The sequence below is a fragment of the Theropithecus gelada genome, chromosome 2 (assembly GCF_003255815.1).
Source record: "Theropithecus gelada isolate Dixy chromosome 2, Tgel_1.0, whole genome shotgun sequence".
NCBI classification, from domain to species: domain Eukaryota; kingdom Metazoa; phylum Chordata; class Mammalia; order Primates; family Cercopithecidae; genus Theropithecus; species Theropithecus gelada.
Window position 1 is genome coordinate 145,804,133 of NC_037669.1, and position 15,325 is coordinate 145,819,457.

A 15,325-nucleotide genomic window follows, 5' to 3' on the forward strand; every position below is an offset into this window, starting at 1 on the left:
CAGTATTTTTCTTTCCGTGCCTGGCTTATTTCACTTAACATAATATGTCCCTGGCCGGTCGCAGTGGCTCAAGCCTGTAATCCCAGCACTTTAGGAGGCCAGGATGGGCGGATCACGAGGTCAGTAGATCGAGACCATCCTGGCTAACCGGGTGAAACCCCGTCTCTACTAAAAAGTACAAAAAAACTAGCCGGGCGTGGTGGCGGGCGCCTGCAGTCCCAGCTACTCGGGAGGCTGAGGCAGGAGAATGGCGTGAACCCGAGAACCCGGGAGGCGGAGCTTCCCGGGTTCCCGCCCGGGCGACAGAGCCCGGGCGACAGAGCGAGACTCCATCTCAAAAAAATAAATAAATAAATAATAGTAATAATAATAATAATAATAATATGTCCCTTAGGCTCATCCATGTTGCTGCCAGTGATAGGATTTCATTCATTTTTATGGCTGAGTTTTATTCCATTGTGTGTATCAAGAATGAATTTTTCTTTATTCATTTATCTATTGAACACTTAGGTTGATTCTATATGTTGACTATTAATGCTGCAATAAGCATGAGATTGCAGATACCTCTTTGACATATTGATTTCCTGTCCTTTAAAATTTTTGTTCTGAAAATTTCGAAAAATTTCAAAAAATACTGTTTAAAAAAAAACAGTAGTGGGATTGCTGAATCATATGGTGGCTGTAATTTTAGTTTTTGAGGAACCTCTTCACTGTTCTCCATAATGGCTGCTCTGATTTACTTTCCCACCAACAGATTTCCCCTTCTCCACATTTTTACCATTATTTGTTATTTTTTTGTCTTTTTGATAATAGTCATTTTAACTGGACAAAGATAATATCTCATTGTGGTTTGGATTTCATTTCTCTGGTGATTAGTGATGTTGAGCATTTTTTCATAAACTTACTGGCCATTTATATCTATGTATGTATGTATGTATTTATTTATTGAGACGAAGTCTCGCTCTTGTTGCCCAGGCTGGAGTGCAATAGCACAATCTCGGTTCGCTGCAACCTCTGCCTCCTGGGTTCAAGTGATTCTCCTGCTTGAGCCTCCCATGTAGCTGGGACTACAGACGCCTGCCACCACACCCAGCTCATTTTTTGTATTTTTAATAGAGACAGGGTTTCACCATGTCAGCCAGGATGGTCTCGATCTCCTGACCTCGTGATCTGCCCACTTTGGCCTCCCAAAATGCTGGGATTACAGGCATGAGCCACCTCAATTTACTAATTGTTAAAGATACTCCAGTGTAAATCAATTTTATTTGACCTGAATTTTTCCACATTAATAATGAACACAATAAATCTTTTATTAATTAAAAATATTAACTTCAGTTTTATACTAAAAAGTAATATAAGCTATTAAATATTGATAACTGATTACATGTACTTTAAAAAATATAAATACATGAATTTTAATTTGGTTAGCTTATAAAAACCTTCATTTGACATATACTTACCACTCATTTTTTTTTTTCCTGTGACAGATAGATCAGATACTGATTCATCAGCAGATTGAACTTCTGGAAGGTATGTATTCATTGTTTTAATCCTGTTTCTATACAGAGTAGAAGTTTATGCAGATAAAGGCACATCAACCTCCACAAATATAACACTCTCACTTATATGGGACAGTTAAGCCGGTTATTTACAGTAATAAACATCAGCAATTCATTTCTAAAATTTAGGAATCAAAAGGTAAAATGCTATTATGTTGGGCACCTGCCCTCAGGATATTGACACTAACTTAGAAGAAAAATAATCAAAACCCTTATTTTGCTCCTGTCTTCATACATCACTTTTTATCTGACTTCTGCCACTTAAGCTATTTTCTCCGTAATTGTGATCAGCTTAAGAATGGCACAGAGCCACGTTCTAAAGTAAGTTATCTTTTTTATTCGGATGAGGAAGTTTGGGAAAATTATCATTTGTGCCCACAGTTTCTCTTGGGAGTTCAGATGAATGCTATAAAACCTTTGTATACCAGGTCGGATGCAGGACACTGCAGTGTTGGAGGATGCTGACCAACTAGCCTGCAGGCTTGGCTTCATAGAAGAGCACTCCTGCTCCTGCTGAATGGCCTGGCATTTCCTTGGGTCCAGGGCTTCTTAGGTGCAGGAATAAACTTAGGAAGCCAGTAATGTTTTATAATGACTGCCAGGGGAAGAAGACCCCGGGTAGATTTATGAACCATAGTGTTTTCCTTCTAGATATAAAAGGTTTAGTAAAAACTCTGCCAGTTTTTAGGAATATGTCTGTTAAATTCGTTTTCACCTGTCTCCAAAGTTTCTTTCCACTGGTAAAACTTAGAACATGGATTGTATAAGCAAAATAATGGATTTGGCTAAAATATACGATTGTCATCTATTACATTGAAGTTATTTATAAAGCACAATATTAGATATTTATAATTTACTTGATTTTTTTTTAGTGTATGTAAACAAAGCTTTCTCTGGAAGACAGCTTTGTATTCTGAATTTTTTATGTTTTATAGTATATATTAATAAGGCTATAAAATCCAAACAGACATATAACCAAACATTACACAGCACACTATTTATCTTTTTTTGTAGGTTTATGGGCTTTATAGATATTGTTAAATAATGTGTTAATTATGAAATAGAAAGTTCCAAATCTAATAGTTTTTAATTATGCTTATTTTTCAAAAAAGAAATGTCTCAAGGTTTTTTTGTTTCTTTTTCTCCAAAATTGAAAGTCTATGTTATTTTTTCGTGAGTGATATAAAAAAGACGAAGATTACTCAGTTTTTTAGAATCTGAGCATAAAATAGGCACTTACTTTTTTTCTCAGTTCAAAACACAGAAGACAATAAAGACATAAACAATTTGTTTTTTTAAGTAAATGAAAAGAACCTTAAAGGTTATGTAAAGCAATGTTGTTTTACAAATAAGCTGGAGATTTTTGAGATTAAGCTACTTAATGAAACAATTAATTAGATAATAAATGCCCTCTCAAAATCAGCTTAACTTTTTTCTCATTAAACATTTGACTATTTCAAATGTTGATATCAGAAGTGATTCTTACACATGCAGAGTACGGGGTCTGTCTGTGTCCCACCAAGGACTCTTAAAGGCGTTCATAGTGCTAAGACTTGTGAAGGCCATCTTTCTCTGACTCAGTCTTTCCACATAGGCATTGTAGAGTGACTTTTCCTCCACATATTTATTTTAATCACTCATTATTGTAGTCAGGCTTCTGACATCCATGACCCCAGTTACTGAGGGCTATGTACAAGTGGAACAGTTATTGCTCCTTTCTGGCTTTAAATACGGAGAGGTTTCTTTCCAGTGTGTGGTTAGATACGGAAAGCCCTTGATACAAAAGCATGTGAGCGTCAGCATTTTGCAGCCATCTGTTTCGCTCATGAAGAGATTAGCCCAGCTAAGGTGCAGATTCCCATGGTCTAGATATTCTGTGAGTTGAAGTGTTGGTTGCCAAACACCCTTTGTCTAATACCCACCTCCCACTTCTGAACAACTACTGCTGAGTTGAATAAGGATGGCCTGGGTCCACTGTGACATTCTAATTCACCTTTCATTTTTCACTCCCTCGGTTTTTATGCACGTACATTGCCTTCTTTCAAAAGCATTGCAAAAAATAAGACATAAGTATGGTTTATAAGACAGCCTCAAACCGATTGATTTAATATAAAATTTCATAGCACATAAACAGCAATCCTCTTATATTCCCCTCCACATTACACAAAAACTATCATGCATTAGTGGACATTTTATCTATGCACCTAGCACCACTGTGCCCACCCACAGCATTGTCCCAACCCTCAGCAGAAAAGACTCTCTTCTGACAGACATTTATGGAATTAGGAAAATATAACTTGTTTCCTGTGTCTCACATAAGGACTTAATTTCTCTATACATTGGTAATCTCTCCTCCTCCTTTTTTTTTTGCCATTTTTCTCTGCCTGGATCATCTATGAACATCATATCTTCTCCTTCTCCTTATGCCACTTGGAGTATCATCTAAAACTGGCATAGCTAGATATTATATCATCTTTGGATAAATTCAATATTTTTAACATAGAGGTGATTATGATTTCGTCTTTTATGTTTTTAGTTTTAACAGGTTTTGAAACTAATAACAAATATGAAATTAAGAACAGCTTTGGACAGAGGGTTTACTTTGCAGCAGAAGATACTGATTGCTGTACCCGAAATTGCTGTGGGCCATCTAGACCTTTTACCCTGAGGATTATTGATAATATGGGTCGAGAAGTCATAACTCTGGAGAGACCACTAAGATGTAACAGCTGCTGTTGTCCCTGCTGCCTTCAGGAGGTCGGTGAGCAATTACCAGGGCATTTTGTAAAGTAGTTCAGCAAGAATTTCTACCCTGTCATTGAACCTTTCATCAAACGTAGGCATTACGATTATTACATTTACATATATTATTTTGCCTTGTAGATAGAAATCCAAGCTCCTCCTGGTGTACCAGTAGGTTATGTTATTCAGACCTGGCACCCATGTCTACCAAAGTTTACAATTCAAAATGAGAAAAGAGAGGATGTACTAAAAATAAGTGGTCCATGTGTTGTGTGCAGCTGTTGTGGAGATGTTGATTTTGAGGTAAGAGATGTCATAATGTTTATAAGATTTGCTTTCCTAATAGAAGAATGTAATTTTGCAGGATATTATAAATGCATTAAATAAGTGTTGTGTGCCAATGTCTCAATAGCAAGATAATTTGCTCATATATTTAACTTTGGTCAGAATGATAGTTATCACTCTGATTAAAGGTCACTGTTGGTCATGATAAATGGAAAAAAGAGAAGCAGACCTATGTAGTCAAATAAAAATAAGCAAATCATCTAACACTTAAATGTGGTGGTTTCTGTGTGATGACACTGTATATTATCCATTTTAAACAGAATGTTAACCTTGTCATCTAAGTCTGATTGCCAAAGCATATGGATCTTTCTTAAATCTGAAATATCAGCTGCCAGTGCTCAAGGCCATGTTCAGAATGTCTGACATCTTTGAATTCCTACTAGAAACCCAATTATGCAAAGATAGTTTTGAGAAAATTAGTATAATATATACTACCCAATTATGCTTCTCTGTGGTCTCTGCTTTTCCCTGTATTAAATTAGGTCACTGGAAGCTGCAACATATTAATATTTGTATATTTACTGTAATATATTGTAGAATTTCATACAGTAGTTCTTCAACAACAGATGGTCTACTTTTACAATCCAAATTTTTTCATTGCAAATGTTTAAAAATCAGAAGGTTTTATGACTTAATCTTGATTTCTTGTTTCTCTTGGAAAGTCAGAAAACTGGGTTAACTGGTCCCACCTTTCCACAGAAAGGGCAAAAATCTACTAAAAATGTGTGGGGCTGCCCCTTGTAATAATGACATGGGAACTCTATCACTGTCTCCACCCCTTACTGAGGTTTTTCAATATCCAGTGTCATTCCTTTACATGATCTGTCTGCCTTCTTTAATCATATGGTATTTGATTCCTCTGTCAGACCTCAGCTATGTAAAGATGAATCCTTTTCCCTCATTGACTTAATAATCTAATGACAGAGATTTGCAGTTCTAAGGAGGAGGTGATGTAGAAACTTTAAAAAGGCTCTTATAAAGGGATTGTATAGTGTGTGTATGTATATGTGTGCATAATATGCATGTATAAAATTTTATATAGGGGTATGCATAATAGCAGTTCTTCATGTAAGGGATGGAATCTCTATCCTACATCCAGAGAAGTGAAAAGTAATTTCTCATTCAAGGAACAATCCTAACAGAAGTTTGGCTGGCATATATTTTACTTTTAGTAAATAAATGTAAACACTGGAAAAGCATTGTGTAATCCTTATATTTGATACTAAAGAATTTATGTTTCATGTAGCAGCCTTCCTTGATGGATACCTTGAAGCATCCATTCCATGTAATAAATTAACTTTTCTTCTATTTATCCAGAATGATGATATCAAGGTACTCTCATGGAAAGAATTGAGAAATAGTCACTTGAAGAATTTTCCGTAGGGTTGACAATGGAAACTGTGACACCTCAAAGCAGAAATTATTGGTATGAGGGACCACTAAGGAACAGGAAATCCACCAGGGTGCCACTGGGCATGGAAACTTGAAGTAATAAAAGAGAGAAAATCCTGTTCCACAGCAGGGGCAGGAGTCATTCTAAAACAGAGAATAACTCAAGAGGCATCTTATCGGTGTACTATGTGGAACTAATTCATGGATTTGATGTCAATTGAGGATGAAAAAAATTTTGGAGATAAACTTGATGTGTTATTATTCTGATATTACATTGGCCAAGTTAAGAATCTTGGAGGAAAAACACTTGATTTGTGTCCTCTTGACCATTATGATAGTCTGCTTTTTAAAAAGTAAGGTATCAAATACTAATATACATCTAGGTCAGGGACCAGCAAAATGTAATCAATGGGCTCTAGTTGATTATATAAAATATATATGGGAAGTTAATGACTTGAATTACAGTCATGTTGGATTTTAGTTATGTAGAGGAAAAGAATGGAGAGTTTTCAGCAAACAGATAGTAATTGAATCTCTAAGAAGGTTATCTCAATGGTGAGTAAGAGAGAGCCTAGTAGACCTTTTATCCAATATAGATAATAAGAGAGTCTGTCTCCTTCAAGGACTCTTGGTAGGGGAAAAATATGGCCACACAAAACTGACATACCAAGTCACTTCTGTCTATGAGCTTGAATTCCTGCCACTGTTGTGTTTCAGGAATCTCAAAATACAGAAATTGATCCTGAGTGGTAATAAATTCTATATGGTCAACTACAGCCCACAGATTTTTTTTCCTGCCCTCTCAACTAGATTTTCATTAGTATTCAATAAATATGTTTTTAAAAAGCAGGCAATCATAATGGTCAAGAGTATAGACACTGGAGCCAGATACCCAGGTTTGAAACCCATCTTCATAACACTTACCTGTGTGACCTTCAACAAATTCTTTCACTTCTCTTTGCTTTAGTTTTTTTACATGAAAATTGGGTGTAATAACAGTAAATAAATAAATCATTAGCAAGTAAATAAAATAGCTTACCAGCAACTATTAATATACTCACGATACACTTATATTTCTTTGCTACATAACTAGATCCTATATACTGTCGTTATATTTCAGTATTTTGCATTTATATTTGCATTGTGAGATGAATCTATGGTTTTCTTTTTAGAATGATTTACCAATTAGTATTACGTTTATGGATTTAAAAGTTTAACATTATACAATACCAATTTATTATTTCCAAATGTTGAAATTTTATTACAGTAATTTTCTATTCCAGAATGTCTACAATTTAGCTAAAAATTATCTAGTCCTGATAATTTATTGGTTGAAGATCATTATTTGCATTTATTTTCCTTGCCATAAAAAAAATGTATTCTCTACTTCTTTAAATTTCTTGCTGTAGTAATCAAAAAGGGCAAATGTTAATATCTTTGTATAGTGTTAGGTTTACAGTGACTAGTAAGTTGTCAGCTGCATTTTTCATTTTTTTTAAATTTCAGAATTAAAAAATAAACCAGAGTTTTCATTACTAGCTTCAAATGCTTCAATGACAGCTATTAGCAGAAAAATACTAACATGTACAAGAAAGGATTTGTATTCATTTATTTTGCCACAGTAGTATTTCATTACACATAATCCCTAAAACTCAGCCGCTTGCAACAAGCGTTTATGCTCATGCTTAGGGGTGTGCAGGTCAACTGTATTTCAGTGGATGTATTTAAGCAGTGATTTGGGCTGCATGTTAACCTCAGTCTGCTCCAGGTATGTTTGTTCTGTGGCTGTAGCAGCAGCAGCTACCTGAGTCATGCTTTTCTAGTGGCTTGTCACTGAAGATCATAAGCCAGGCCAAAGCACTTAGCCCAGTTTAAGGATACTACTCATGTCATATCTGCTAACACCCATTGTTCAAACAAGTAACATGGCCAAGCCTAATTATGAAGGAACAGGAAGTATACTGGCCATACAGAAGGAGAGGGAATGAAATGAATATTTGATGAACAGTATTATGCTATCAGTTTCATATTAGATGTTTATTTCTGGTATTTTACAAACTCTCCACTTGTACTAAAATAAAGTGAGTCAAGTGTTTATAGATTCCCCACATATATTTAGCTGAAAAGGACAATCCTCTGTTAACACAACTATAGATGTGCCTAGTTTTGTGAATTTCAGCTACATTCACTCCCCACCTGCCCTCCTAGAGGAGTTGCCTTAGTCTGAGCACAGTCCATTCAACCCTATATGATGGCCCTGGGCTTTCCTCAGGCAGAATTGTAAAATTAGAAAATTGCTACTTTGGAGCTCATTTGTTTATACACTCTTCGTCTTTTATTATTCACACCCCACTAGTTACCCACTGTTACTTCAGCCCTTGTCGTGGGGCATTTCATCAAGTTACTTACTGGTATTTGCCTTTACTCCAAACTGCTAATCTTTTCTAGGCGCTTAGCATTTCATGTTTGGTAACTCACAGTGGGTGGTAATAAGCCTTTTCATCATATTTAACCTTTCGGTCTGTGTAAACTGTGCTTCTCCTAAAGCAGAAGTCTAATAGGAATTTTGTTCATTACCTTCCTGATGGCTTCTAGAAATGTCATCACATAAACATTTCATATTTATATCTTTTTTTGCCTAAATTTTATTTTGGGTCAATTCAAATAATTCATTAATGTCTATTAATATAAAATAGAAATTGTTAAATATTTCAGAAAAACTACTTTCATATAATTTCTCTATATAATGAAACAGTTTTTTTCATATATCTATAAATAGATACCGGAGCCTCTAGTTATCTAATGAGGGTTACATGTTCATGGTTACATATGGTACATAATTTTAATACCATATTTGTTTCATCTTCAAATTTGAAAGTACTTTTGCTATAAGTTTCCTAAAAATATGTAATACTTTTTTTTCAATTTAGATTAAATCTCTTGATGAACAGTGTGTGGTTGGCAAAATTTCCAAGCACTGGACCGGAATTTTGAGAGAGGCATTTACAGACGCTGATAACTTTGGAATCCAGTTCCCTTTAGACCTTGATGTTAAAATGAAAGCTGTAATGATTGGTGCCTGTTTCCTCATTGTAAGTCTGTTCTTACTAATCTTGATTATAGATGCTTTCTCTAGGTTCATTCTGAAATGATTCAGTAAAGTGTATATTTCAAAATGACTTTTTAAAATTTATGGATTTTAAATCCGGATTCCCATTTAATCCTAGCTCTGAAATTCTATTTGATCCTGACACTCTGGGGTGACTAGTTTCTGTCTGAAGAGTCTATGAATATTCACATGGCAAGAGAGGGACTAGGGAGGTGTACTAAGGAGAGATTTTAGTCTCCCCTTAAATCAGCCATCTCCTAGATGCCTTGAGGAAGAAGTTGAAAGTGGGCATATGTGGAAAAAATTTAGTGAAACAAGGAAACTTGACCATGACTCATAGTAATTAAATTAAACCATCTAATATAGGAGTATGAACTACAGTAAGAGTGTGCATTCACTCAAGTGTGTAGACCTAACTACCAAATTACAGGAGATAATCGGATATACCAGTGATTCTGAAATTGTCTTCACATTAGAATCACTTAGGGACCTTTAAAAACTGTAAGTACTAGTCCATACCTCAGTTCAACTGAGTCAAACTTCAAAGTTCATATAGTGCTCCAGGTGGTTCCAATATGCAGCCACAGATGAGAATTATGGGGATAGAGAAAAAGTCACATTTAGAGAAAATGACCAGAAGATTAATTAAATGCATACAGGTATCAATACATGAATAGAATTATAAAATTTATTATTAAAATGGAAAGCTAAAGGTAGAACTTATATAACTATAGAGCTTTTCTGTGTTTATTACATTTAATTTTTTTAACAGATATGTTATTGTGTTTCACTAGATCCCTTAGTATTTCTGCATCTGATAATTGATCTCTGTTTTGTTGCTGAAAATTCATTTGTATATTTTTGTTTTTATCTAGGATTTCATGTTTTTTGAAAGCACTGGCAGCCAGGAACAAAAATCAGGAGTGTGGTAGTGGATTAGTGAAAGTCTCCTCAGGAAATCTGAAGTCCGTAAATTGATTGAGACTATCTAAACTCATACCTGTGTGAATTAAGCTGTAATGCCTGTAGCTCTGGTTGTATACTTTTGCTTTTCAAATTATAGTTTATCTTCTGTATAACTGATTTATAAAGGTTTTTGTACATTTTTTAATACTCATTGTGAATTTGAGAAAAAGGACATCTGAGTTTTTGCATTTATTAAACTTCCTATAAAAAACTGCTTTGAATTATGATCTCTGATCCACTGTCCATTTTACTACCGAATATTAACTAAGGCCTTATTAATTTTTATATAAATTATATTTTAAATCTAGTTACAATTTATTTCATGCATAATAGCTGATGTTATTTTGCAAATGCCATATATTCAAAAAAGTTCAAAGATAATTTTCTTTACTGTTATGTTCAAATAATATTCAATATGTATATTATCTTTAAAAAGTTAAATGTATTTTTTAATCTTCAAGAAATCATGCTACACTTAACTTCTCCTAGAAGCTAAGCTGTACCATAAATGATACATTCATGTTCACAAGATATTAAATTACCAATTTTTAAATTATTGTTAAAGAACAAAATAAAGAACAAAATGATTCTTGTCCAAAGAAAGGCACATTTTAAACACTCCTTCACTCTAAAACTCGTACTATTATAAATTTTGAAAGTTAATATTTATATATGAAATGTATAGCTTTTATACTCTATCCTTTCTAGAAAGTGGTAATTGAGATTACTCAGATGTTAATTAAATATAATATTATATATATATATATTCATAGAGAATAAACCTAAATAATGATCTATTAGATTCAAATATTTGAAATAAAAACTTGATTTTTTTGTATATTTGACTTTTGTTTTTAAACAAAATGTGTTCAGATGGTATTTTGAACACTCATTCAGTTAAATGATGGTACATTTGAAGCAGGATATTTCCCTGACCCCTTCCTGGGACTCGAGAAGGGGTGTCTTGTTTACTCAGCCTGCCACTCTCAACTCCTCCTGGGAGGGAGTGCGCAGGCAAACAAGGCAGGAACTGGAGTGCACAAGCACTGGAACTGGCTCACCACTTTGGCACGGGCAAGAGCAAACTCCGTGCACGCCCTGTGGTAGCAACCAGGTGTGGTTGCCTGCGATTCCTGAAGCCCCAGAAGGTGTGTTACAGTGCTCTTTTAGCTCTGCTGTCTGTGGACAGCTTAAGTGTTAACAGCTCAGTGAGCCCTTTGTCTTGTCTGCCCTCCACCAGCAAGGGCAAAGGGCGAGTGTTAGTGCCTTTTATATCTGCACTCATGGCTCCCAGGCTCTTGTCCGGCGTCCAGGAAAAATGTGGTCACAAAAACAACTGAAGGATGGTAAATGCGGGGATTTTATTGCTGAGGAAAGTGACTCTCAGTGGAAAAGGGAGCTGAAAAGGGGACAGTGGGGTAGGTGATCTTCCCCTGAAGTCTGGCCATCTCCAGCTGGATTCTTCTCTGAAGTTACACTGTCAAGCTATCCCTCTGAAGTCAAGCTGCTTCTCTCCAATGTCCAGCCATAGTCTCCACTCCTCTCTGACTGAGTCTGGGGTCTTTGTAGGCACAGGATTGCGGGCAGGGAGAGCCATGGGCAGTTTAGGAAAAGGCAACATTCAAGGAGAAAAACATGGATATAAATTCTCACTTTGGGCCAGGGTTTCAGGCATTTCAGCTTGAAGGTAGAGTTTTCACTGGGGACTCACCCTTTTCTGCCTAGAATTTCTCTGCCTCCTGTCCCCATCATGTTTAACTGCCTTTTCCTTTCAAATCTCCTTTAAAAAGGAGCAAGTACATGACACTTTGTAGTAAAATCTGTACCAGAGTTGGAAACTAGGTTTTCCACCTGTCAGAAGCTGGTGAGAATTTAGTAATCTCTTTTGTAATGAAGATTGAGTTGAAAGATGACATGAACAACCCACAATATTCCTCACGCAATGGAAAAGTGTGCTTAAGCAATAAGGGCATGTGGAAGAGTCTCTCTTTCATATTCAGCACAATTCTTATAACAGCAGCTCTCCTCATGGTGTTAGTGCCCTGGACCTCAATAGCTCCAAATGGCAAGTGGTGAGAACATTAGTATGCAGGAGATCTTCAAAGAAAAGCCAAGTCTAGATGATTTCCCACAAGCCTAAACAAATCGCCAGATGCCAAATTCCAACGATGAAGTGTACCCATGGAACTCACTCAGAGCGTGTGCTTGGTAGAGATAGCATGTCAAGAAAAGTGGAGGTACTTGCATAGCTGAATCCCAATGGCATTGTTATGCCAGTTACAGAAGAGAGTGGAAATAGGATTTCCAAACTGGCCCTAATGTGTCAAAATTGACCCAAAATAAGGCTTAGAGTATTGACATTATCTCTGTGACAGTTACATCTTACTTTCATTATTTGTCTCTCTCTAAACAGGATTCTGAATCTTTGGTTAAGTAAAATAAAACTAAACTGATCTAAACATTTTTTTCTTCAACTCTGCAAAGAAGATCTGAGCAAAACCCCACATATTTTCTGCAGAACCTATACTAGAGAAATATCTTATCATTGCATAATTACATAGAGAAAAATAATCACACATGAAAAAATCGATATTTAATTAAGAAAATACCAGGAATTGTTTTTCAAAGTTTAACTGTAATCTTAATGAGATTTGAGGAAATGTTGCGTATTTTTTTATTTCTGCTATGTGAGTCATAACAGTGAATGGAAAGTCACTGCGTGTGCCTGACTAGGGAAAATGTTGAGGAGGAAAAGCTGCAATGGATGGGGCATGGAGCTGTATTTTTGGTCTTGGGAAGAAAGTTCTAGGTAGGTGGTCAGTGAGGAATGGGGAGAATAGGGAGGGAGGAGGAAGACAAGATTTAAGGGATGTCAGTACCTCTCCTATGTACCTCTTGGGGGAGGGCTGAAGAGTGAGGGGCGTGTAAGTGAAAGCAGAGACAAGGCTGGGAGAGGAAAAAACAAAAAGCACCAGCCACAGGCAATTAAGTTGCCAGAAAATCGGTGTCTGGGCTTCCAGCATCAAGTTAGCTAGCTACTCTAGGCATAAGTACTAAAGCTTCAACTGCATTTGGGCTCAAAAAGAGCGACTGTAACTTTAGGGTAACTAGAAAAGACTCTGTAGAGAATCCCTGCCATCAGTAAGAATGGAATGATTTAAAATGTCTCTGGGCACAATGAAGTGCTCCGAGTGCTTAAAGTGCCAGAAAAGTGTACAGGGTTTCCCTCCATATCCTGCCTCTCTCCTTTCCTGTCCCTAGCCCAGCATACACTGCCTGAGTTTCCTAGGACCACGTTCCTGCACCTGGCACTGTCTCCTTCAAGCTCTGTGCTCCTCCTTGTGCCTTCATTTCCCTCAATAGTCAATAGTATCGTTGTCAATTGATTATGTTATCTACCTTATAAGGTCAGTGTCAAGATTCAGTATTCTAATGCAGGTTCAGAGACCTGAGCAGGTTCCTGCAGTAGAACAAGTGTAAAAAATGAAAAGGGCTATGTGTTGATAAAAATCAATGGGTTTCGAAACACAGGGAAGTGTCTCAAAGCCAATGAGGAAGATTTGGGCTAAATTAAATTTCTGTATTATGATTTGAATAGCAAATAAAATTCATTTAAACCCTAGGAAGAATACTATCTCCGCAAAAAAAAAAAAAAAAAAAAAAAATGTCTATGCAAGATGCCAAGCTAGGGAATGATGTTCAGCTCACAGAAGTGTAGATTAAAGGAAATTAAGGCACAGGGGCGAACACAGTCTCTGGCTTCTGCGTTAAAGTATTTTTTTTTTTCTTAGCCTTATACTGTCAAAATGTGGCAAGCCATTTTAAGAGAGGGACAGTAGCTGGGCTCAGTGGCTCTTGCCTGTAACCCAGCACTTTGGGAGGCCAAGACAGGTGGATCACCTGAGGTCAGAGGTCAGGAGTTCAAGACCAACCTGGCCAAAATGGTGAAACCCCGTCTCTATTAAAAATACAAAAATGAGCTGGGCATGGTGGTGGGCGCCTATAATCGCAGTTACTGGGGAGGATGAGGCAGGAAAATTGATTGAACCTGGGAGGCAGAGGTTGCAATGAGCCGAGATCACGCCATTGCACTCCAGCCTAGGTGACAAGAGTGAAACTGCTTCTCAAGAAAATAAAAGAGAGAGAGAGGAACAATAATCTGGGTCCCTGAAACCAGATGAAACAACTGACAATACAGGGTTTCAACTCATGATTTACAAACTGAGAGGGCCATAGAATGATAAGCAATAAGTACAGCTGGTCACAGAGCTCTGCACTTAACAACCCCCAACACACAGACACACACACCAAGCATTCAAGTTAACGTTAATCTACTGTTAATGTTTATACGGTAGGAAACATCAGATTTATGCCAAAATGCAGATTATAAATTTACCCACATTGAATTCTGACTAGATTTGGAAAATTGATCTGCTTGCCCACTAAAGACAATTTGTTTCTACCTGTGGATTCTGGGAGTTTTCCATCATTAACACATTAAGGTTATTCTGTCTGGCAGTGATAGGGAACAAACATTGACCTATTTATTTCAGCAAAGGAGGTAGTTGCTAGGAAAAATTTCAGCTTTAATCGGGCATTGCCAATAGTCTGCAACCACCTGGAAATATCTTAGAGAAATTCTCAGTTATATTGACTTTACAGAGTTAATTAGATCTTACTTTACTACCCGGTCCGCTCGGGCTTCTATACCAAAACAACTTAGACAGGGACAGTGTAATTATAAATGACTAAAATTTGTTAATTATAGTTCATGAAGCTGAGAAGTCCAAGATCAAGTCACCAACAGATTCTGGTGTGTAGTGAGGGCTGCTCTCTGCTTCCAAGATGGCACCTTGTTGCTGCATTCTCACATGGTGGAAGGCAGAAGGTCAACAGGGACCCAACTGAGCCCTTTTAAAACGTCACCGATCCAATTCGTGAGAATGGTGCCCTCATGACTTAATCACATCCTAAAGACCTCATATCTGAATACTGTCAAAATGGGTCTTAGTTTCCAACAAATGAATTTGGGGGGACACATGCCTTTAAACCATGGCACCTACTAAGCACATTTCTGCTAAATCATACTGTCTGAATTCTCTCCCCATTATTGCAAGTCACAAGCAGAAGATAATTTACTCACAAAAGTCTTTTTTTTTTGTTTGTTTTGCAAATCTATTTTGGTTTTTACGAATAAGATAGATTCACTCAA

General features: G+C 36.5%; 1 protein-coding gene across 7 annotated transcripts in view; it reads left to right on the plus strand.

Moving 5' to 3' along the window:
* Positions 1-10,951, plus strand: part of PLSCR1 (phospholipid scramblase 1) — a 28,637-nt gene extending 17,686 nt beyond the window's left edge. For 5 of the 7 annotated variants that reach the window (XM_025375528.1, XM_025375529.1, XM_025375532.1 and 2 more), the window contains 5 exons: positions 1,488-1,530; positions 4,096-4,316; positions 4,443-4,604; positions 8,969-9,130; positions 10,023-10,951. In XM_025375528.1, the coding sequence (XP_025231313.1) occupies positions 1,488-1,530; positions 4,096-4,316; positions 4,443-4,604; positions 8,969-9,130; positions 10,023-10,079 (645 nt within the window). In that variant the 3' untranslated portion in view covers positions 10,080-10,951. Of the gene's footprint in view, positions 1-1,487; positions 1,531-4,095; positions 4,317-4,442; positions 4,605-5,963; positions 5,979-8,968; positions 9,604-10,022 lie in introns of those variants that run through there. The other 2 variants (XM_025375526.1, XM_025375527.1) reach the window with 2 other exon arrangements.
* Positions 10,952-15,325: the final 4,374 nt, after the last annotated feature.